Genomic DNA, 25,203 nt, shown 5'->3' on the forward strand with positions numbered 1-25,203 from the left:
TATACTAAGAGGGTACCGGAACTCCAGAAGTATGTGCACAAAGATGGCAGACACCAGAACGGTGTATGTGACAAGGTTACGGTCAGGCCATAATTTTAGGTACAAATACCATGAAAGTCACTTGGCTTTTCCCCGAACTCGTAATATAACTAAAACAAGGCAAATTGTAATAAAATTATGTCCCAACCTGGCACACATATGACGCTCTGGTGTTCGCCATCTTGGTGCACATACTTCTGGAGCACCCTTAAAAAATATACATATAGTAAAATAGACTCTCAGATTCTAATGGCAACTTGTGGAACCATGTTCGAAAAGTACTGTTAAAAGTCTTAGTTAATTGAAGCACGTTCAAATGAAATTGTGGCACTGTGCTATTATTGCCCCACTATTTGTTTACTCAGGTCAGAACAAGTTAGGTCTGGTAACAACTATTATTTTTGAGTGTGTAGTGTACATTTAGATCCTTTTTCTGATATCTTGTTGTTAGAATGACAGGTAAACTTCACCGTAATAAATGGACTAATCAATTTATACTTCCCACTATTTAGGTATAGGAGGATTCTTAAAATATAATACGACAGTGGTTTCCAAATTTTTTGTTCGTGCAGCCCGATATTACCAGGGAAAAACTGACGCTGCATTGACATGAAAAAATACTGCTTTCAAACAGAAATTAATTTTGTAATCATTAATGTGTACTTTATGCCATTTGAAGTTTGTAAATATGACGAAAAACGTCAACTCTCCTTCTTCGTTCTAATAATTCAGCCTGATATTCAGTTTAATATGAATAATATTTAACACAAGTGGAAAGCTGATAGGTTGCCCCTTTCATTAAGTGAGGCTTTTTCAAACATCTGTCAATCTGATCCCTGTACAAAAAGTAATGGGCGTAGAGGAGGGGTTTGGGGACGGACCCCTTCTTGAAATATAAAAAAAGGGTGCTCCCGAAGTATGCGAACCAAGATGGCGGACATCGGAACGTAACATGGGTAACAGGTTAGGGTTAGGCGATAATTTTTTTCCAATTTTCCCTATTTTAGTCCTATTATCAGTTCGAAGACTAGCCAAGAGCCTCCCGTAGTATTCATACCTAAAATTATGGCCTAACCCTAACCTAGTACACATATTACATTCCGATGTCCGCCATCTTGGTTTGCATACTTCGGGAGCCCCAAAAAAAGTTTCTCTGTATCATACATAGCAATTTTTCGTAGCTTGAAACAACTCTTGAAAATCTTTGTTTTCAGCTGGGTCCACTAGCTGTTAGGCTCTAACCTGGCAATTAGACATTTAAAACCCCATCTTTAAAAATTCCTGGCTATACCACTGCAAGCAGTCACTCTCGGCATAACCCATCTAATTCATAAAACTTTGGGTGTGGGTAGTAAGCATGAGATTAAAACCAAGGTTGTGTAAATTACAATGCCGACAGTTTATTCCAACACTTTATCCAATAAGCTATTACTGCCCACTTTTGTCATGAAGCAAACATTTCCTTTCCTGTAGTTAAGAAATCTATGACTGTTATGGAAATAGATTGATTGTTTCAGGAATTTATATGCATTTAGAGAAACAGTGCTCACTTTACATTACTACCCTTTTTTTTTATCAATATGTTCCTACAAGAATTCAAGCCATGCAGGCTAAATCACTTTTTCTGACAAAATATTTTTCATATATTTCACAAGAATGAGGTTTTTCCCCAGTATGCATTACCATGTGCTTTTGAGACCACTTGTATTTGTAAAATCTTTCTCGCCTATACAGGCTAAATTTGTGGTGATATGGAAAAGTCTAATACTAGTCCGTGTTTGGCTCTTAAAACTCAAGGGTCGAGTCAGGTAATCAATGAGTTGGACTTGCTGGAAATGAGTTGAGTTCGATTCATTTCAATCTAGATGACTCTAAACTTGACATGTGCAAACTAAGGCCCGCAGGTCAAATCCTGTCCGCTGGATAATTCAATCCGGCCCACCTGATGTTGCAATAAGTTTCTGCTTTTAACTAATTCTACATGTACTGCATATGGTTGTTATTATTGAAATCTGTACAATAGGCTTGCTAGATTATGAACATTGTCAGTAAGATGTATTTTAAATTGCCACAATTTTCATGTTATAGGAACGTTAATAAAACTTCACGTTTTTTTGCATATTCTATTCTAAGGCATGCTTTTTACACCCTTTTTTCTCCTCATGTGCTAGTAATGTAGGTCACGCACAACCTCTATGTTCAATTAAGTGAACTCAAAGTTTTGTCAACGTCCACATAACGCACTCTTAACGCACTCCTTTTTTCTTACTTTAGCAATCTTGCCATTAAATTTTGTCAATCGTTTCCCGATAGTTTCTAAAAATTTGTTGCTGCATTTTTTGCACTCTAATTTCTGAAGATTAACAGCTACGATAATTTTTATGTCACACTTACATGGCCCGCCAGTATAGGTAAGCAAATTTTTTGGCCCCTGATTCAAATACCTCAGCACCCCAGCACTGTCGCAAACACGTAACACTATCGAAAAAGGTCACATTTTTCATCGGAACTCAACTAAAGATGATTTTACTTGAAACTCTTTTAAATTGAGTCTGCATGAAGATACACTGAGTTACGAAGATCGTTCGTTACAAACAATCATGTTTAATTTTGTATATATACATTTATGCCTCAAGTTCAAAAATTATTCCTTCCAAATATATAATCCAGATTGACTCATTCGTGTGATATTTGTTCTATATTAGTGGTTCTAAAACTTTTTAGGCCGCGCCCAATTTTTAGAATTTGTCAAGTCTCGCCACCTCAAAAAGCAAAAGTATACTTTATCAAAAAACCACGTTGAATATACTTGGATGGAACGTAAATAATGAAATAAAATAAGGTGGGCAATATCAAATCTAACAAATATCTTTATTTTAATTAGCTTCACGCCCACTCAAAAATATTGCCTACAATCCCTTGTGGGCCACGCCCAATCGTTTGAGAACCACTGTTCAATATGAATAAGTTTAAATATTGTAATAAAAACTGTATAATCTCATTTCATGAAATAGGTATATTTGTGTGCTTCCTTAAAATCATAGTCTTAACTTCTTCAGACAGTAAAGATCACAAGGAATTGTAAAGTCAATTTAATAAATTCATTAAGTTGTTTGTACCTTTGATTCATAACACACAAATACCAGAGTAGTGCATTTGTGTCACTCCAGATAACTTAATGAGTTAAACTGAGTTTGTCTCACTATCAATTTGTAGAATAGTCCTTTGAGTTGATGTTTTGCAATTTAATTAACTCAACTAAAGTAAATTGCCTTGATCTTAATACTTAAAAAGTAGAGATGGAAGGACTTTGGTCTGTTTTATCTTGGCTACCTATGCTATCATATCTGATTGTATTCTGATATAAATGTCTTTTCGATATTGATTTGAATTTTATATAAATAAAAATTGCTGTGCTTCAATGTGTCAGAATGTAAACTGTAAAAAAAAATACTATATAGGATTTCAAAAGACATCGATTGGGTTTCTACGAGACTAATTATATCTCTGTCTTCTATTCTTTTGCGCCTGTGGATCCGTATGCATATATCGCAAAAATACTGTAGCAAGAGTAAAGATAACTATCCTAAGTGATTAGTCCTGCTGCACACTAACACAAGTATATATTTCTGTAACATTTCGTCCGATTAGGGTCAGACTTCCTAGGACATGCATAGTTCAAATGTCTCAGAAAGTTGACCTTGGTCCGACCTGAGTCATGAATTAACAAATTATCAAGTCTCAATAATAATCTAAATTAATCGCGACCGTCACATGACAAAATTGTTAAAAACTCTAGAATGCCACGGTAAATATTCTTTTTCTTCATAAAATAGGAGTATCTTTTCAAGAGGAATTCAATGATGACGTTTTTAGACTGCGCCTTTTTTCAGTTATTGCGCAACTTCATTTTACTGTATTTTTACCGATATTGAGGGACAACAATGTTCAGACGTCCCCGGGGTGTCTGTTCATCGGTAAAACGTGGTTCTCTGGAACGAGCAATGTCATAAACAATCTATAAAGTGTGCCATACCGCAGGTACAAGGTTTTAAGAACTGAAGAATAATTTGCTTGCTCATGAAACAGTCTGATCTGTCTTGTTACTATTTTACATTTCAGTGAAATGATATTTATTTTCATATTGTTACCAGCTCACCCAGTGCAAAACTTTTGAATTAACCTCCCTGATAAGGCCCAGTAGTAGGAGTATCATGCGAAGCGTTAGTAACAGGCTTGCTGTCATATCTAGGATCACAGAATTATGAAATTCTTATTATTTTCAGTGGTAAACATAAAATCTCACAGCCTAAGTGATGCATACACCACCATGGGGTTGTAGGGCAGTTCATGTAACCGCTGGTTATGGCTACCTAAACCATCAAGTTCATGGTTGAAGATAGGGATGGGACGAGTCCGGCATTACAGAGATCCGACGAATCCGAGTAATAGGTCAAGGACTCGAGTCGAATCCTCAGAGTCCGTGACGTCACAATGTAAAAAGTAAAAAAACACGTTTTTGACCATACTACAGCATCGCACGCTCACAAACATACGTCGTAGCTCATATTTTTTCATTAATGGTTCTCCAGATAGCTGTTGAATCAATTTAAAAATATATTTTTCTTCTTTTTGGCGGCCATAATACAAAGGTAAACGTGGGTCATTGTGCGCGTTGGCTGTGAACTGAATTTCCAGCCTATCACTTTGCGTCAATTCTGGGCGGCTATTTAGAAATTCTTACATGTCAATATGAAAAATAAAAAGCTTTTGACTACAATGCTTTCCCATAATTCCAGATATTTCTAGCCTTAAATTTACTATGTCGCGTGCGCAAATGGTAGAGAGATGCCACTCGTCGTCAAGACAATGCTAGCAATTTAGTAGTTCATGTAAACGTTCTGAATCTCTGCGCATGTTTCATTTTCGCGAATCGAAAACTCAAAAATATTGCGCTACCATATATTTTATTGTGCACCACATGTATACCAAAAAAGATAGTTTGAAGGCGACTGGCGCATCATTGTTATAAGCTATCAATAGTTTTTAACTTGCGTTATATTATCTGGATATCTGTCGTCGTTTTTATCAGGAATGTTTATAATACACACGAGTGATATTGTTACATATCTACCAGACTGGATTCCATGGCAGGTGCACGCCCGAGGGCGCTAGCGCTCCGCAAAAATGCACGCGAGCGAAATCAATTTTGCACGCCGAAAATTAGCAATTGCTCACCAATGTAAATCGGTTTAAATGGTTTTAAAATCAATAATCCAGTAATATAAAGATGCCAAAATATTATACCTCCACAATTGTCGACAAATACCAGCTTGCAAGATTTGGTCTGATCGAAATATTGCGAAGCAAAAAGACCATGGACCTTTCCCCAACCTTTGACCCGCGAAAAATTCCTCTCTTTGTTACGTCCTTTTTTGCATCTTGCTGATTGGCCAATGTCACGAAGTAAACAAGGAAGTCGATGCTCGGGGAAAGGTCCAAATCGTGTTGAATGATAGGAAATAGGAATCCCGTGAGAATAGTTATGGACGAAAAGATCGCCTCCGCACCAATGGCCAAGTACGGCTCTGATTCAGCGTATTTTCCATACAATAATTTTACACGAATGTACTGAACAGTACCGGTATCTAAAGTTGCTCAAACACTCCCAAAATTAGTGACTAAGTATGAGAATAATGTTTGGGGTCAAAGGTCAAACGTCCATTTTGCTCTAATTTGACGTAATTTTTATCCATTAATTCTACGTAAAAACACTACCAAAATTAATGACAAAGTATGTCCATTTTGCTCTGGTTCAACGTATTTTTTATCCAATAATTTTACGCGGATGTACTGAACAGTACCGGTATCCAAAGTCGCACAAACACTCTCAAAATTAGCGACAAACTGTAGAAATAATGTTTGGGGTCAAAGGTCAAACGTCCTTTTTTTCTCTGATTCAACGTAATTTTTATCCGATACCGGTAATTTTACGCGGATGTATTGAGAGGTATCTGATGTCAAAGTCAGTTGCACGCGAGTGCAGTTGTTTTGCACGTCGTGAGCTATAATTGCACGCCAGGAATTCTTATTTGCACGCGGGAATTTCTGATTGCACGCCCGATTTCTCGTTCAAAAAGGCCATGAAATCCAGACTGGCATATCTATCCTTGAATTACAACTAGTTAAGGTATGTAGTGAGATTATAGGGGTAAAAGTACAAACATAGGCATAAATTAGTAAACAGAATTGATTATAGACTCTGTAAAAACGACGTGGACTCGAAATTGAATCCGAGTCCAAAAAAAGCCTGGATTCGACTCGAATCCGAATCCCGGCCCATCCCTAGTTAAAGATGGATTTTTTCTCCAGTTATTACTTTTATTTTTTGCTATGACGTCATCAACATTATGTGACGCTACATGATTTGAGCATAGTTCTCTTGTTCTTTCTGCGCAATTGCCCTATATACTTTTCGAATGACAGTATAGACTATGGTGAGAATAAATATCTGAATCTGACTGAATTCTGGAACTGCTGACATGAAATACTGCAAAGTTTATCAAACAGGCTAACTTTTACCTTCGTTGTTCGTTAACTTCAATTCAATGATTATTTTTTCAGTAAGTAAAGAATCAATTGCTAAATTGTACACAAATTTCTAGAAAGAGGATAATCACACTAGTGTATTCAAATTATTTTATTAGCAATACACACATGAAAAATTAGCATTACATTTCACACAACACCTACCGTGATCGTATCTGTGTTTTCCTTCTGCACACCGCAATGACCGCATATACGCAAATGCGGCAACGGGCTGCAACAGCAAGCAAGGCTGCCTCTGAGAATGGGAACAACATCAATGGAGGCATTACCTCGCTGCCAGTGACGCCGCCACGAGAACACATAACAGGCTTAACCCTTTCGGTTCTTCGAACACAGATGTTACATGACATGACAGTATTGTCTTCTGCTTCTATGATGAATTGAGAGAGAGAATTTCATTTCCGCAAACAATGTTCACATTTAACACGAAATATATAACAATATTGTAACAGTGTATAGCATTTTATGGTTTCTCAGTTTTTCATCCTAACTTTCTCTCGTTTTTTTAACCTTGCTTACATTTTTGTTTGCTCCCCTGCTTCTGTAATCCTACACAATTACCAATACAATTGCACGTTGAAATGCCATACACATTTACAATGTTTCGCTATATGCAGAGCTATTGTGTCACGAGACAATAACACATAAGTTCTGCATTTAAAGATCTGAATATTATACTGTATTGATTATTGTTCCCTTTTCTAATGGTTTCGCGGTCTGGGGATAGGGGTCATATTGTTATTATTATCAAACAAAATTTTATTTTTCTATTTTTATTTCAAGTCTGTGTGTCTAATAAATATATTGTTACTCATGTTTTAGTGCATCCGTGTAGGCAGAAAATCAGAAAGTTAGCCACTTTTTTCATTGGATGCTGTTGACTGAATCTTCGAAAATAATAATTAAAATGAAATCCAATTTTATAAATTGATATTTTAATACACGTAAAGTGATGTTATTGAATTCATTTAACCAACCAGTTGTTATAATTATATAAAGGAAGACCATTTAATAAATTATTATTTAATACAATTAAATTAAGGTTTTCGAATTCATTTAAAAACCCAAGAAATTCTTAAAATCATATATAGATTCAATTGTGACTGTTTCAAAATGGGGAATATCCAGATAACAGATTTCCTGTTTTAGATATCGTATGTCATTATTAATACAATAGCATATTTATATTAACAATGCATCGCTATTTTCTCGCACGGTTTATGGTACGAGTCTAATCAGTTTTAAAATAGCCGGACACTTTCTCGATTTGGTTAGGGGTCGGCTATGAATAGAGAAGTCATTCTAGAGTAGGGACGCCTGTGAGCCGTTGTTATTGTAGTCAATCTACGCATACTGTCGGCTCGTGTTAACGAATCACCCATGCTCTAATGTTGTTTTGGCAGCCATGGAATGTGCTAGAATTGTACTTCGGCATGTTGGGGGTATTGACAGTTATTATTATTATTATTTATTTATTACGGAAGTAATGCGAGAGAGAGCTACAGGCGCTTTTGCATTGTACTTTTATAATCATGTCGCAATTCGAAATTCAAGAAAAGAAAAAATGTTATATAATATAATATTCCTTTCTATTTTTAAGAGCGTTCTGTACCGCCAGGATAGTCTACTTTTCTGACATATAAATATTGCATTTATTCTAGTCTATAGGTTAGCGCAAAATTTCGTAATTTTTTTTTATAATTTTATAGATATATATATAATATAACCCAAACTTTTTTTCTCGATTTATTACTACGTTATCTATGGCTAAATGTAGAAACCGTATGTTCGGGCACACACACAAGTCGAAAGCTACCGCTGGGTAATCCATTAAATCTGTATAAAACCCCGATAGTTGTTTTGAGATTGACTGGCGATTTTGTTAGTCGCTATGCGAAGGATTTTCAATTTATCGTACGATCCCCACCCCTGCACCACTTTAAAAAAATGGCAGGCTTTCAGATTTATTGGTGATGCTTATTGTTAATTTCAAGAAAAGGAGATTGGATAAGGATTCATCAGGAAATTGTTTAAATATATAAAAAAATTGTTCTCCGACTATTTTCAAAAATATATAAATTTATATGTTATACATAATATTGCACGGCGCTTCAGAAGTATGTGTACCAACATGGCGGACACCGTTACGTAGTAGCATACACATTCTACGTTCCGGTCTCCGCAATTTTGATTCACATACTTCTGGAGTATTAGAAAAGTTGTCGGATATAGGTAAATAATATTTTTAAGAAGCAAGGGAGCCTAATACAACACAATACAACGCAATTTTTCCTTTGAAAATAGAGAAGTTTAATTAATTTAAAATATTTTCATGATTGCGACATAAGTTCTGCATTCCACGATGTTTCAATCTATTCTTTCTATTTCGCAATATGTTTTGCGCCAGACGCGCCCCTTTGAAAAAGGGGGGTTGTGTGCGACATAGTTATGCGCCGTTTTATTGTTGTTACTTTTTTAATCATGTCGAAATTCACAATTCAAAAAACGTAAAAAGTGTTATGTACTTAATAAATTTACACGATTTTGTGAAAATCTTTGAAATTAGCGCAGGTGCCCTCCAATACATCAAAAATAGAACAAGGAAGTGTAATTTTATCTTCGATTATGATAAAGCGAAGTATGTTATTGAATACACTTCGCGTTGAGGGGTCGGCTTTGATTAAGGAAATTGTCCGAGACACCTGTTGTTTGTCGTCAAATAAAATTTTGTTATGTTGTTCGTCCTCAATCATATCGAATTTAAATATTTAACAAAGAAGCGTCGTGTAGGCTACTTAATATAGGTATTATTGTTTTTCAACAGGTCGAGAAGTAACCCCCAGCGCGAGACGGAAATAATTTTATGTTCAGACATAAGTTCTACATACCGTTTTTGAATCTATGGTAGTATTTCACAATAGCTTTTGTGCCAGTCACGCCCCTTTGAAAAAAGGGGGTTATGCGCGAGAGAGTTATGCGCTGTTTTGTTGGTACTTTTTTAATCATGTCGCATTTTGAAATTCAAGAAAATAAACAATGTTGAGTATCTAATAAATTTACACGGCATTGCGCAAATCTTGGAAATCAGTGCAGATGTACTTTGAATTAATTAAAAATAGAACAAGGAAGCGTAATCCCATACTTTGATTATCAAAAAGCGAAGTATGTTATTGAATTCACTTCGCGTAGAGGGTCGGCTTTGATTAAAAAAAATTTCCGAGACACATGTGGGCTAATGTTGTTGTTGTCGTCAAATAAAATGTTGTTTTTTCGTTAGTCATTTAATCAAAGCGAATTTTAAAATTTAACATTTGCAGTGTCGTGTACTTACCATATATATATATATATATATATATTATTGTTTTTCAACAGTTCGCTTGTATAGCATACAGGTCTTCATATTAGAGAAGTAACCCCCAGCAAGAGACAATAATATTTTCACGATTTAGACATAAGTTCTGCATTCCACGTTTTTTATTATATACATTGTTCTTATTTCACAATAGGTTTTGCGCCAGGCACGCCCCTTTGAAAAAAGGGGAGGGGGGGGGTATCCACGAGAGAGTTATGCGCAGTTTTATTTGTTACTTTTGTAATCATGTCGCAATTCGAAATTCAAGAAAATAAAAAATGTTAGGTATCTAATAAATTTACACGATATTGCGAAACTCTGCACTTTCAATGCATTAAAAATAGAACAAGGAAGTGAAATTATATACTTTGATTATCACAAAGGGAAGTATGTTATTGAATTCACTCCATGTTGGGGGTCGGCTTTGATTAGGGAAATACTTCGAGGCACCTGTGAATTCATACATTTGATATAATTATATACAACCTTAAAAGTTAATTTTTTGAAATGAAGGAGTTCCGTATTGAAATCAATTCTATTTTGCGAACCTTCGAGTTATAAGAGAGTTTCTCAATTTGTTTCGTAACAGGTGTACGTCTTTCAATAAAGAGGTCGGTCATTAGGGCTGGGCCTTTCGAATCGTATATTCGAGTCGAATCGAATATGAAATGATTCGAATCGGTTCAGAGCAAAATTTCGAATTGCCGCCATCTTGTTTTTTTTCCGTTTATGGTCGAGGTATATTTCTCAATTTTTTTATTGAAGTCATGCTTTTTCAACGCAATTTCGACATATGTTGTATTGATGAAAACGTGTTTTTTATTGTGTGTGAACGCTCAGCAATCTGCCTGAGTGATGTATTCTATGTTTTCGGTAATTTATGTGTCTGGAGGACCTAATACAATAGGAAAGTTACATACAATTTTATATCTCCCAAGTATTCGAGATTCGATTCGATTCGAAAAAATTATTCGATTTGATTCTGAAATCATCAGGTATTCGAAAATGCCCAGCCCTATCGGTCATACGAGAGAGAGGGAGTTATTCGCCGTTTTATTGGTACTTTTGTAATCACGTCGCAATTCAAAAGTTAAGAATAGAAAAAAGTGTACTGATATTGCGCAAATCTTCGACAGGTGTACGGCTTTGAATAAAGCGGTTATACGAGAGAGAAAGTTATGCTTCTTTTTTTTATTCTTCTTATCATATCACAATTTAGAAGTCAGAGAGAAAAAATGTCACGTATCCTATATAATATTCTACACCATGAAAAGCCCTCAGTTTCGTGGAAATAGCGTGCTAGAAACCTTGGATAAATGAAGAAGAATGAATTTTCCTGTGCAGACAGGCTCCAGGGTTGTGTTGTTATTGTCATCAGACAAAATTCAGATTTTTTTCAAGTGCTATGTGCCTATTAAATATATTATTAACTATGTAGGATAAATGGGAAACTGATTAGCAAAATTGCGTATTTTTTAAACTTGAATAGATATAGCACTCACGTTTCTTGTAGAGCAATACGTGCTATATTGCTCTAGTAGCAAACCCGCTGAATATTATCGGGTAAAAAAAATATAATGAAGACACATTGTCACACATTGTCACCCCCCCCCCCCCCCCCCCCCCTTCTGAAAACTTTTACTACGCCCCTGCCATGCCATAAGCCATTTTATAGAAATTTTACATGGCGTCACATCGGATTTTCAATTGTGTAAAGAATACACAAAATGATACCACAAAATGACGTCATAAATTTACAAATGACCGCTAAACGAAATTCTACGTACGCCGCTGTAAGTATATATTAATAAAGTTTTCCAAGTCGCGGCAGAAGTCATTAACATTTTTTTTTCGTTCATTAGAGAAATGTTGAAAATCGGGGTTTTGTTATCTTGTTTACAGCATTTAATCAGCGCTTAAGAAGAATCTGTTAAGCGACAGCAAAACAAAATGCAAAACTTTTTATTGTATAGCGAGGTATTATCAGATGTAGTTACAGAAAGATCATGGTTGCTAGTCGCAATATAGATCGTAGGATACAATAATATTTCTTGTGGGTTGGTAACTTGCTCTGATGCTGGCTGCATCGTTGTTTATCTGACGCTGACACTCGATATTCGTAGTTCCGAATGTGTTGGAATTGTATATTTTCAAAGTCTACAGTTCCGAAGAATGGTGATAAGCCAGATAAATCCAAGTTACAGCAATTTTAATGTCCGAGTCAAATTAGAATAATTTTAAGTTAAAACACGTCTAAATGTTAAGTAAAGTTAGTAAAATTAACCCAATATGCTATTAGAAGATCAAGAACTCACATGTTATGAATGTTGGCTTGCTATTGACAAATATATTTTATTTGACAGGTACAACTAAATAATTAAAGATAAATTCGATTTATTTCGAATCATTTTGAGCAACTACGAGACCGCAAACATGGTAAGATCATTCGGGCTGTCCCTTTTTTTTTTTTTTTATCATTTGAGACTTTCGGGCAAACAATTTAGACCAGGGGTCAGGCAACCTTTCAAACTCAGCGTGCCATTTTATGAATAATGAGCACTTTCGCGTGACAAACATTTTTATGTGTATGGTTTGCATAGCCAACGACCTGATTTGAATAGTAAGCCGATGAGAAACAAATTCATTTTATTGGATAACGTGCATGGAAATCAACTCACGAGATATTTCGACATACGGTAATTCTACATTCGACCTGTCTTTGCACGACATGCCACTCACGAGTCACGATTAGTTTTGTAGCCAGAAACAATGTATTTACGACAATACTAAAGAAGTAAAATTTATTTCGGTACTCCCGTAGTATAGGGTTAGACCATAATTTCAGGTACAAATACTACGGGAGTCATTTGGCTAGTCCCCAAACTCGTAATAGAACTAAAATAAATAAAATTGGAATAAAATTATGCCCTAACCTGATACACATACTACGTTCCGGTGTCCGCCATCTTGGTACACATACTACGGGAACGCCTTTATTTCGTCGTTTTGTTAGGGCTGCATGTAGCTCACGGTGAAATGATGAAAATTTTAGCTTCCGTGAGGTACCCAGTAAGCCATTCGCGTGGCCAGAATTTGCAGAAGGCGGGGGTTTCAAAATTGAAAATTTTCATTCCCTCATGAAACAGTCACCGCGATTACGTGCTCGTTAAAAATGTCGAGTTTTTATCGTATACCGATTTTTCTGTCCCGTAAAACATTCAATTCATGACAATTAGGATAATCTAAAATGTTCATATAATTGTGTCCGACGTAACTCGCGGTTGCGTCTTCTTGCGTCAAAATATAAACATTACTAGTCTAATATTTAGTACAATTAAATACATAAAAAGTATATCAGTTAATCAAAAATACATATTCATCGCCTCGAAATCCATGCCGAACGACTTTTTCGACGAATAATAATGATTTTCCTGTTGTGCAAAGTAATCAATCCATGATCGTTACGGGCATATTCAAAAATGTCCTTCTTTATTAAATTACTTGTCTTCAATTCAACCTGCGGTTGCGCTGACAAAATAAAGGCATCACTACTCTGAAATGCCATGACAATCCGCGGACATAAAAATGTGTGTTAAACTTTAGACCATCTAGTTTTGATCCGTATTTTGCAAATTCGACAAATCTAAGCTGCTGCAACACTGACTCCGCTCTATCGCAATGATGCCACTCAGATTATTTTCAAGATAAAACCGTCAGAAAAATCCCCCAAGTCTGCTATAAAATCTCACCGAGTGACTTTATCTTATTACAATGAAAATGATTGAACATACTTTAGTTTAATTAATTAATTATCTTATATATCACCACGACTCGGGAAAAAGTCGCGTTTCCAACCTTGTATAATATTAACACGAAATTTTAAAATTATGGAAAAAAGGAAATTTTAGCAACGTTATGGTTCCCAACGCCGCCGAAACTTATGTGTGCCATGTGCCGAAATCCATCTTTGCGATTTACAATGTTTAGAGAAGCGTTTTTATTTGTCGCGGACCTCCTACAATTAATTGTTTACGGTTTTACTTTTATTAGTAGTTTATATTGCCGCTTCTCAATCAAAAAAATTGCGTCGCCAATTCACTCCTTTGTGGGTATTTAGCATTTCGCCGCCGGTAAACGTATATATAATAACTTTCAGCAAATTTACAATTCTGGGCAAAAAGAAAGTAATTATTATCGCTGTCGTGAAATAATTCTTGTGATTTAGGAAGAAAGGGGGTGGGGGTCGACTGCACCGCACACGCTTATCTACACAAATTTCGGCCTCTCGTCGATTGCGGTTAAATATTGAATGTTTTTTCCAATGAATTTGTCAAATTGTTATTTTTTGTTCGAATGTATAAAGTTTGTCCCGAATCTGCCTCAAATCGCTTGGCGTGCCATGAGAAATCCTCTCGCGTGCCACAATTGTCACGCGTGCCAGGGGTTTCCGACCCCTGATTTAGACCATCCGGCGACAACAAGACTTCCTATAAATATTAATTATGGAGAATAAAATAGCAATGCATTCTTAAATCACTATACTATAGTGTAAATTCAAATTTACAAGCATAAAGCTAGCGTCTATAATGTCAAAGAACCAAAGTTTAATTAGCTTTTGTGGCGGCACAATAATCGTACGGGGGACCAAAAATAATGCATTATGATGGACGGACAACAACAATGTGCATGCCACATGAATTTACCTTTCTATGCGTTTCGGAATCCTTGGGATAAAATCTGAGTTGACGGAAAGGTGCGCAATATCACGTATATAACTTTTGTATGAAAAAAAATTTGAAAATCGCCAACGTGTGACCTGCGCAATTTGGCTATTAGCGTGACGTTATATAATTCAGTATATATTACAACAGTTTCTGTTCGTTTGTTCTCTCAGTTCCTGAAAAGAAGGTTCAGGCTCGTTTCAATGGTACGTCGTCTGTTAAAATGTCCCCCGTACACAGTAGAACACTGGTTCTCAAACTTCCAGTATCAGTGGCTCCCTTTTAAAGACTTCTCACGCTCCGTGACCGAATGTTCTTAAAAATAAATAGTTTAGTTTCAGCAGGTTGTTTTTGTAACACTACGTTTGAAGCCACGAAAGAATAATAACTAATGCATAGCGGCCGGGTAATTAATGAATGAATACTTCGAACGATTTATTAAAATGGCAAGGGTTCATTCAAAACCTCTTATTTTTAGGTAAGAAGAATTGTACACCCAGAAGATGACATAATTCGTCAAAGTCAAGACGAGCGTTTCGCAAACTTAGAAAAGTGCATGTATAATATTGAAATGTCAAATCGAGAGAAAGACGTAAGTGTTATTTCAACAGTATTTTTGTGATATATTCTGTGATCAAGAATAGTAATACGTATAATCTTATTCTGTGGACCCTACTAGGGTATGGTGGCCCATCGTTGTCACGCGTAAAATTGAAAATAAAAAATAAAATAAAAAACCGAAAATAAAAAAATAGTTGTGAAAAAACATAAAAATAATTGAAAAAAAAAATGATAAAAAAAATTGAAATTAAAAAAAAAAAATTGAAAATAAAAACGAAAAAAAAGAATGAAAAAAAAAAATTAAAAAAAAAAAATTACTTTACTTTTTTTTTTTTTTTTTCGTTTTTTTTTTTTCAATTTTTTTTTTAATTTTAATTTTTTTTTCATTTCTTTTTTTTCAATTATTTTTATGTTTTTTCACAACTATTTTTTTATTTTCGTTTTTTCATTTTATTTTTTCATTTTTTTTAAATTTTACGCGTGACAACGATGGGCCACCATATTAGGGATATATGTTTTAGAATTTCAAATTTAAGCGATTTTAATCAACATCAATTCGAATCAAAGCAATTCTGTGAAAAACGCCTCGATTCTATTTGAAAAAAACAAGAAAGCGATGCTCAGATCCATGGACACAAAATCCAAAACAAAGTATTTTTCCTACCGTATGGTTACTAAATTTCACGTAATGTCGCCCCAAATCGGAAACAGTCGTCACGCTTGGCGGATCAAAGGCCGGGTGTCCCACGAATAAAAATAATTCAACGAAATTTGTATTGAAATAAATGATGCCATAAAATTTAGGATAAACAAAAGTAAGAGCCTTTTATCCACAATACCAATATCCAATCACAGAGAAATTGGTCTAGTAGTGAATGAGAAAAGCGATGTAACAAGAAGAAGAATAACAGTAACATAAAAACACAAAAGAGATAGGCTCAAATAAGTGACACTGAGGGCAAAAATGAATACTTTGTCATCATTTCACCAAAAATGATAACTGGTCACTCACCAGTAGCCGTATCGAATTCCGAACAACTCGGCTACACAACACGGACAATTCGACTTAACGGGCGAATCTTTTTATATCGAGTTTAAATTTCACGGAGAGTTTTACTTCTCGGCCCACCTTTATCATCGTTTTTTTTTCAGAGGCTAGTATAAGTAAATAAATTCCGAATGATAACCACTTTTCGTGGTCAGCTGGGTGTTTCGTTTTCGAGAGAAATCTGACGATTTTCATCTGTGTTTCGCGTATAGTAATGATTATGAAATACAATTGGCGCTTTGATTGTTTGTTATCTTCTGCGCGAGCGTGCGCCGCATATGGTTGCCACAATTTTGAACGGTTGCGTAATATGCATTGCCGCCATTCCTTTCAAGGCTTTTCTGTTGCGTAAAATTTCAAATCCATGACCGATACCAGCATTTAAAATGCCGTACCATATATTAATTTAATTTTGTTCAATGTAACTCACGGTTGCGTCGACGAAAAAATAAAAGCATTACTTGTCTGAAATACCGCTGCAATCTGCGGACATAAAATGTGTGTTAAACTGTCCGATTATATTTAATTTATGATTCGTACTTTCGTACCTGCGAAAACATAAAATCATTACTAATTTAAAATACCACCATTGCATAAATATCATCGATAAATGCACATGACAGCAGATGCATCCGATTGTCACGCTTAAATTGATGGAATTGTTTAGGATCCCCATCAGAAAAGCATTTCTATCCTATTAAAAATCGAAATAATTCAAATTCTAACACAAAATATATAGAAAAATACAAATAATTTGGCAAAGAGTTCGTGGCCCACCATGAGATGCTTGGCGGCCCACCAGTGGGCCGCAGACCGCCGGTTGAGAAGCGCCGAATTGGACTACACAGAGTACCGTACCGGTACTACAGGTACTGTTGTAACTTTTATAAAGTGCTGTGACGATGATCCATTTTTCGTGATTTAGATTCAATGTGAATGTAAAAAAATACTTACCGAGTCACTTCTGTATTACCAGATCAGATCCCACAGTCCACCGTTCCGCATAAAAAACTTCCCACTTGCGCCAGGCACCAAATCCACCGACATTCGCTTAGCACGGGATCGGCTGATATGCGTGATAACAAATCGATCCATAGGTTCACTTAGTGTCCAATAAGGATTCAGAAATATTTGAATTGCAACATTCTGATTCAAAATTCTATTTGAAAATAAAATATTCGAAACTGACATCCCTAGCATGAACCCATCTGTGAATAGCATTGTTTCCTTCCTTATTTTCATTAATAGGGTATTTATTAGTGTTTACATGCTGCCTATTGCATCAGTTCAATTTGACAGACTTTGATGCTTATTATTTCAGCAATATGCTTTTCTTCGTTTTTATCATATTGGATTGCTTTCTTATCTCTTCTACGGCTCTCTTATGAGTCTTTATGTCTCCTGCACCAGTAACCCCCGCCGCCATACTATATTTATTCACTATATAAAAGATTTCAAAGCAATCCCCCCAGATACCGGTACTGCATTTAGTGCCACTGAGGCTTTGGAATGATGTTACCATGGTTGCGGTGCTTGGAGTTTTTATTTTTGTGTGTATTGAGTTTTGTTTGTTGTTTTGTTGTAAACTCATTTTTCATGATGTAATGTTTGATTATTTTCTTTTTTATATATTAATTCTTGTTAGACTTCATCAGGGGTGTTGCTGCTCGTTAAGCAGTTTTGGTTTCTTGCGCCACCTTTCACCCTGAAATGCCATATGTAGGTCTCTTCATTGTATTGTTCGCTCAAAGTGTATTTTCTTTATGATGATAAAATAAATACTGAATATGCATCAGTTCAATTTGATAGACCTTGTATCATGTTTTCTATCCCTCGCCTATGGTGGGCAATAACGTAATTCAAACACTGGTACATCATAGTCAATTCAGTTTCAATATTCGAAATGTTTAGTTCTCAGATACGGGCATCACTACCAATAAATTTGGAACAACTTTTGGTTCAAAAAGTGCAACTTATGCAAGTATCATTATTTATAAGTAACATTTTGGATATCCTATCAGTAATTATAGCTGATGATAAGAAAAGGCCAAATTATAGTGTTAATTAAACCGTAGGTGGTCGCTATCTTTTTCATCCATGATTACTTGGACATGAACCGCGATTGGTCTCATGGTGGTTTGTGTAAACTGATTTTAACTTCTTATAATAATTCTTGAATCTATTCTACTTTATATTCTAATTAACAAGAGTTGTTCTATTTTCATCAGGATAGAATGGAAGCGATGGAAAGAGGACACCGTACAAGCATGAAAGAACTCATCAAAAAGCATGAAAACGACATTTTGAAAATGCAAAAAGAATATAGGGTCAGTGAAATTTACAATTACCGTATTTCTTCATGTATAATACGCTCTTCCGGTCGCGGATTTTATCTCCAAAATTAAGGGGGGCGTATTATACAATGGTATAGAAAAATTTCAAAAAATCCTGATCGATATTTTACACGCAATTGCCAAATACACATGTTTCATTTCCTTCTTATTTCTATTGATTTTCTGTGACAAAGTCCGTTATAACCAGATCATGCTTGTTGCAGTACACCCACACCCACGGAATGGACTATCTTGTCTAACAAAGGACAACGCATCTATTTCAATAATCAGTGTAAATTAGTGATAAGAACGTCACTTTAAATCGATAGTTTAATTGTTGTTGTCGTCCAGTCTGGCGTCTGGCAATAATTCAAAGCCGGGTAACAGCACTCTGAGATTGACAGTCACAGACATGTCGACGTCATAAACACTTGAAACATATTAATAAATCACAGTGAAACTTGCTAGGCAGGCTTCTCGAAAATACCAAATGCGGTCGACGCCAGTGACCGAAGTGAGTGACTGAATTCGACCGTGCGTATGGACCTTGGTATTTTCATACAATCCACATCTTAAAAGAGCCCTGCGTATTATACACGGAGAAATATGGTAAAATAAATTTGTTTTTTTTGCATTTCATACACATGGGGCGGAAACTTGTTTCATAACAGCTGTATTTGTATTATCGTACACCTAAAAATTAAAGTATGCATTTCCTTAAGTAATTGATGGATTGATTCCAATCCATCAAAATTTGTTATCTCAGGACAAGAACATTCCTTCATAATTTTATGATTATCTGAAGAAGGGACCGCCTGGTCGCATGATAGTTTATGTAATCTAATTTTAACTTCTTTCACTAATTCTCTTGAATCTATTTTAAGAGTTAAACACATGAGTGAGTATATTCTAATTAACAAGAGTTGTTCTATTTTCCTTAGACCGAGAAGAAAGACACGGAAACAAAGCAGAAAAGATATTTTGAAGAAATGTTGAACAAAAATAAAAAAACGCAAGAAGTACATATGGTCAGTAAAACTTACAATTTAAAAAAATAAATGGGGTTTCTCTCGCAATTTGTACACAGGAGCGGAAACTTGTCTCGTAAGAACTGACATTGTATTAATTGTCATTATGAATGTGGTTAGACATCTAGAAATGAATTTATTTATGTATATATTAAAATTAAAGTATGGGTTTCAGTCCTACTATCAAAAGGCAGTCGTATTGCATCTTAATTTTACGAAATGGGCCCGATTGCGCTCGATTAATAATATTCGTTTAATGTTAAAATGAAAAAGTATATATAATGAATAAATAATTGTACCAGATCAAAATTTCCTGGTTTCGGGACTTATTTTCGGTTTCAGATACCAACGTTTTTAATAGCAGCTTTGGGCTTTTCGATTGTTAATTTTGTATTTCTGTAATATAATAAAATTGCTTATGTATAAATATAGGTTCATTTACAGGTGCTTCCGTAGTATGTGCACCAAGATGGCGCACAACCTGAACATAGTATGTGTTGTGTTCAAGTTCAGGTTGTGCGCGTCTTGGTACACATACTACCGAAGCGCCCATTTACACGCCATAATGTATTTATCCCAATTCTCAATTAAACGTATTCATCGATTTTTTACGTGTTTTAAAGTACGAAACATGACATCTAATTAGGACGTTTCTAATTTTCATTTATAAAATGTCTTTCCCTTATGTATAGGTTTCTGACAATAATTCAATCCGACTGAAATAAAACAAAATAAACATGTTTTTCATGCACTATTATGTATTTTCAGGAGAAAGTCCAACAACTAACTGCTGAACCTAAAAAATACATAGAAGACAATAAGAAACTCAAAGATGATCTAGTTGATGCACTGAAAAGATGCAGTGCTGCGGAAGAGAAAGTTCGAACATTGGAGAATAAGGCTAAAACAAAAAAGGTTTGGAAACCCCTATTCCTGTTTATACGTTTTACACAAATACAGTGATTCCCCTACATCCTTCCTAAAATTTTGAACACTACCCTAATTTTGAGGTGTGAGACCACGCTTGAGTATAATTGAATTCAAATATTCAGAAAGTGGCGTATTTATCGGTTCAGATGGTCAGGTAATTACATAACACATTTTTTAGGTTATCTCTACCTATTATTAACTTTAAGCTATGAATTTACATTTGAAAGTTTGTGCTATCAGAAGAAACATATACCAAAACAGATTTGCGCAAGATCCACTTGAATGTTATCGTACTCTCTTTTATGGTATTGTACTTTCAGCTTAGAAGATTATTCAAGTTAGGCTATAATTACATTTAACAGTGGAAGACATTTGAATACCATAAAACGTGTCATGGAGGGTTTGAAGAGAATGAGATACCATGGAAAAATCTGTCTCGACCTGGCTTGAAAAGGAGAGTACCGGTAAGTAATTATTAAATATTTTATTATCTCTATCTCAGGAGATGGAGCAACAAGTTATTGTTGAACACATAGTCGGAAATGTTCAGTTTGAAGAACATCTATACCAGGGGTGGGCAACCCCTGGCACGCGTGCCAAACTTGGCACGCGAGACCATTTATTCGGCCCGCGAGCGACGTCTCAAAAACGAGATCATTTTTCTTCAGATGAAAAGTTTCAAGCCTCTGAAATATCTGATAAAACTCGGTGTTCGTATATTCATTATATATCGTATGTTAACAATCCGTTATTTATTCTAACTCTTTTTGTTCTTTCATGACATATGGCTACAAAGAAATATATTATGACGTAACAACTGCGTGAGCTTTCGAAAAAATTTTCCGTTATCTCATCTGCTATAAAAGAAATGTTGTTCATCCATTAACAAGTGTTTTGAAAATATATTTAATATGTAATTGTAATGTTTAATATAATCTCAATTTAACCTTTTTTTTTTCTAAAGGTAAGAGGAAATATTCACTTCGCAGGTGCTTACACAACAAATGAGGGTTTTGAAGAATCCGAGGAGGAACGTTTAAAAAAACTACATGTGAGTGGGACATTTATTTTACTGTGAGTTAAGGCAAATGATCTTAATGCCTCCCAACTTTACTAACCCAATCGTAGACTATCGTCTGACATATAGAATCACATGATTCTCATTTTTATAAAACATATGATGCAAACAAACATATTTGAAAGAAGGTTGATTAATGTAACAAATGGTGAATTTTATCCTATTTTTCAAATCTTTGTACATACCAGGGGTGTAACCTGGATTTTCAAAAGAGGGGAGGGGGGAGTATCGGAACCTGAAATTTCAACTAAATGTCTTCTGCAACGGTCCCTGCGATTGAACCTTCCGTTAAAAAGTGTTAGTTGTGTTCAACGTAACTCGCGGTTGTGTCGTCTTACGGCAAAATAAAACATAACTACTCTACCACAGCAATCTTGGACATCATAATGTAACATAGGCTGCCTGATTGTTACTTATCGATTTTAATCGGGAAGTATGTTGATAGGTATTTGTCTGTCTGTCTGTATGTCTGTTAGATGCACGCGATATCTCACGAGAGCGAGATTGAATCTGCTCCAGATTTTGCATGTGCATTCATCTTATCAAGGATCAGAAGCATATTGATTTTGGGCGAATTATATCGTATAATTAGCGAGTTATTAATTAATTAGTGATGGGACACAAGGTGTAACTATGGAGTACGAGCGCTGTTTTGGGGGACCCCCTAACTTTCGATAAGTCTTCGATCTCTGACCGATATTCTCGTATTTAGTTTTGATACATATTTTTATGATCTTGCGAACTTTTGATTCAGTGCAATAAAAATACATATAACGTATATTAGTATATCAAAAATACATATCCATCGCCTTGAAATTCCCGCGGAACTGCTTCTGAAACAGTCGTCGTGATTGATAAAAGAGCCGACTTGTTCAACGGGTGCATTTAAAACGTCATGGTTTATTATTTTGATTTTGTTCCATTTAACCAGCGCTTTTGTAGACAAAATAAAAGCATCATTACGCAAAATACCGCCGACTTCAAAATGTGTGGTAAAGTGCCCGATTATATTTTGTTTTGATTGATATTTATTCGATTTTGCGAATATGACAAATCTGTTATGTTCCTACAACAATGACTCCGTTCTTTTGAAACGATTCAACTCAAATTTATTAAGATAAGTCTGCGATAAAATTTGATGGGGTAGTAAAAAATATTTCAAAAAATAAATTGAAGATACATAACATTAATTGTCCTATGTATCATCAAAATCCGGAAGAAGTCACATAAGGCCCTGTCGGTAGTTTTAGAATGGATAAAAAGGTATTTCGCGCGCACAACTGACCGTCTCATAATGTTACAATTTCTACTAAAGCGTTTTAAATCTGTCGCCGGCTTTCTGAAAAACAACGTGGTGTTTTCCGTTTTATTTTCGTTACTCTACAGTCTACATTGTCGCTTTTTAATTTATAAAATTTGGATTGCGTATTAACTACTTATCTTTAGCATCTCGTCACCGATGATAATACAATATTTCGTTTTTCTTAGTCGCAGTTCCCTGCATGAACGAAAAAAGCCATTGCCAAAACCATGAGATTAACAACTAATTGTTTCTTTTAAGGAGGAACTTAAAAAGAAAGAGGCAGCGATGCGGAAGGAACGTGAGGTATATATAAGTATATATTTACTGTTTTTTAAGACCGGTCAAAATTGAAGTCATACCTACATTTATTGCTTTGTTTTTATAAAAAAAAAAAAAAAAGGAATACATGTGACATAATCTGATTTACTCAATCGATGTTCATCGCGAAAATTTTTAATTGTCGTTTCGCATCCTGTATAACTGAGCTATTGTGCGATTGTGTCATTCGCCTCATCCAATAAACGCTTGTTTATAGTCTCTGTTCGAGGTTTATTCCCAAGTCTTTCAGCTGTTCTTAATAAAATGCTTTCGTTGTGAGTAAGTTTTAAACATCTCATTTTCAGGAAGAAAAAAAAAAATCATCATGAAAGTCGCGGAATTAGGAAAGAAACTTGAAAAAATTGGCGTGCAAAAGAGAGTGAGTACCCACCCGAAGGCTAGTTTTGAAATCTATAAAATACCCAGAGGTAGGCATTTTACAATTGTTCAGATTTTGTGTTATTATTTTGTTTTTAATTTAAAATCTTGGGTTGAAACATTGAAAAGCATATATGGTGTAATAATATGTTTCCTATTCTCGCCCTGTCGAAATATCAGTAAAGAAATATGATATTTAACGCATAAGTTAACTCAACACCATTGTAAACATAAGCCGTTAAAGAAAATACTTCAACAATAATTAATTATTGAATAAGCGAGCCTGTGCAAAACCGATAAAGATAATTCAGGCTTTCAATTCATTTGTATATGGGCAGTCAGTATAGCATCCTAAATAAAGGCAAACAAACTCACGCACCGCACTCGGAAGAGGATACAACAACTTAATCAGTAAAATATGGGTTAATGAAAACGTACTTCGTAACCATGGCATTGTTCCGACTCAGAATATAATATTGATATTGTTTCATTTTCACAGGACTGGGTGAAATATGTTGTTGCCTTCCTCGGTGATGGAGTCGGAGTGTTGTTAGGCGGTGGCATTCCAATGTTCATTGCTGGGTCTGTCGCCCTAACTGGGAGCGTCGCAACTGGTGCTGCAATAGGCGGTGTGGTAGGAGGAGTTGGCGGTTGTCTTTTTTAGAAAATACGCTTTCGCAATGAGAAAAATCCGAATAGGGTTGTCGTATTTGGTAACGAATTTCTTAATGTGCTACACATTGAAATGTAAAACCTATCATAATGTAATATCGATTTTTTAATTTTTGTTTTATTTCAATTTTCAAGCTATTTTTAATCCTGATAATCTTGTTTTATTTCTATCACTAAGTGAAATCCAGATTTGACTACGATTTAGCTATTGGCTATATATATATGTTATAATGATCACTGTATAAAAAATTGATCTAGCAACTTTATTTAGTATTGCATTGAATATTTATGATATATACAATGTATGAACTCTGTTTATTTATGAATTTACTGTCTGTGTGCCCTTTTGGCTGAAGTGGGGATTTTAGATAATGGGCTGAAAATATTCTGATTTCAGAATGGCGGTACATGTAAGTGCAAAAATTGAAAAAGAGAACGGAGCGATCCTAGGTTGTCTTGGGAGTTGTGTAAAATGATAATGATGTGTAGCTTTAGAATTGTTGACTTTATTTTGCTTGGTATAGGGACTTTTCCGATAGCAAAGTCGCACAAGACGATTGGGGTTATGAATTTGAGTTTTATTGGCTTTGTGAGTTGTTTGAGAATGATAATAGGCGAATATTTATGGGATATTTAAAGAAATTTGGGCGCTCCCGGAGTATGTGTACCAAGATGGCGCACAATCTGAAACTCTAACCCGGTATACATACAATGTTCAGGTTGAGCGCCATCTTGGTGCACATACTTCTGGAGCTCCCAAATTTGAGAATTATGGTAGGCAGACTTTTCGCTCCACGGATGTTTTGCCCAGCAGTCTCTTCCAGATTACAAGA

General features: G+C 35.3%; 1 protein-coding gene across 4 annotated transcripts; it reads left to right on the forward strand.

Annotated features, from left to right (window-relative positions):
• The first annotated feature begins 11,616 nt into the window (after nucleotides 1–11,616).
• Nucleotides 11,617–24,690, forward strand: LOC144425229 (uncharacterized). 4 transcript variants are annotated; one of them, XM_078114758.1, is made up of 10 exons: nucleotides 11,617–11,793; nucleotides 12,364–12,436; nucleotides 15,200–15,313; nucleotides 18,559–18,657; nucleotides 19,605–19,691; nucleotides 20,460–20,606; nucleotides 20,984–21,085; nucleotides 21,586–21,672; nucleotides 23,261–23,305; nucleotides 23,626–24,690. In XM_078114758.1, the coding sequence occupies exons 2-10, from the start codon at nucleotides 12,434–12,436 to the stop codon at nucleotides 23,647–23,649; spliced, it is 708 nt and encodes a 235-aa protein (XP_077970884.1). In that variant the 5' UTR covers nucleotides 11,617–11,793; nucleotides 12,364–12,433; the 3' UTR covers nucleotides 23,650–24,690. The 4 variants fall into 4 exon arrangements, 2 of the variants coding, with proteins under 2 accessions (XP_077970884.1, XP_077970876.1); XR_013477394.1 differs by lacking the exon at nucleotides 11,617–11,793 and having other exon boundaries at nucleotides 11,822–12,436; nucleotides 23,626–23,748; nucleotides 24,198–24,690; XR_013477395.1 differs by lacking the exon at nucleotides 11,617–11,793 and having other exon boundaries at nucleotides 11,822–12,436; nucleotides 23,626–23,699; nucleotides 24,198–24,690.
• The last annotated feature ends 513 nt before the right edge of the window (nucleotides 24,691–25,203 follow it).

The sequence above is a fragment of the Styela clava genome, chromosome 1, assembly GCF_964204865.1.
Source record: "Styela clava chromosome 1, kaStyClav1.hap1.2, whole genome shotgun sequence".
Lineage (NCBI taxonomy): Eukaryota > Metazoa > Chordata > Ascidiacea > Stolidobranchia > Styelidae > Styela > Styela clava.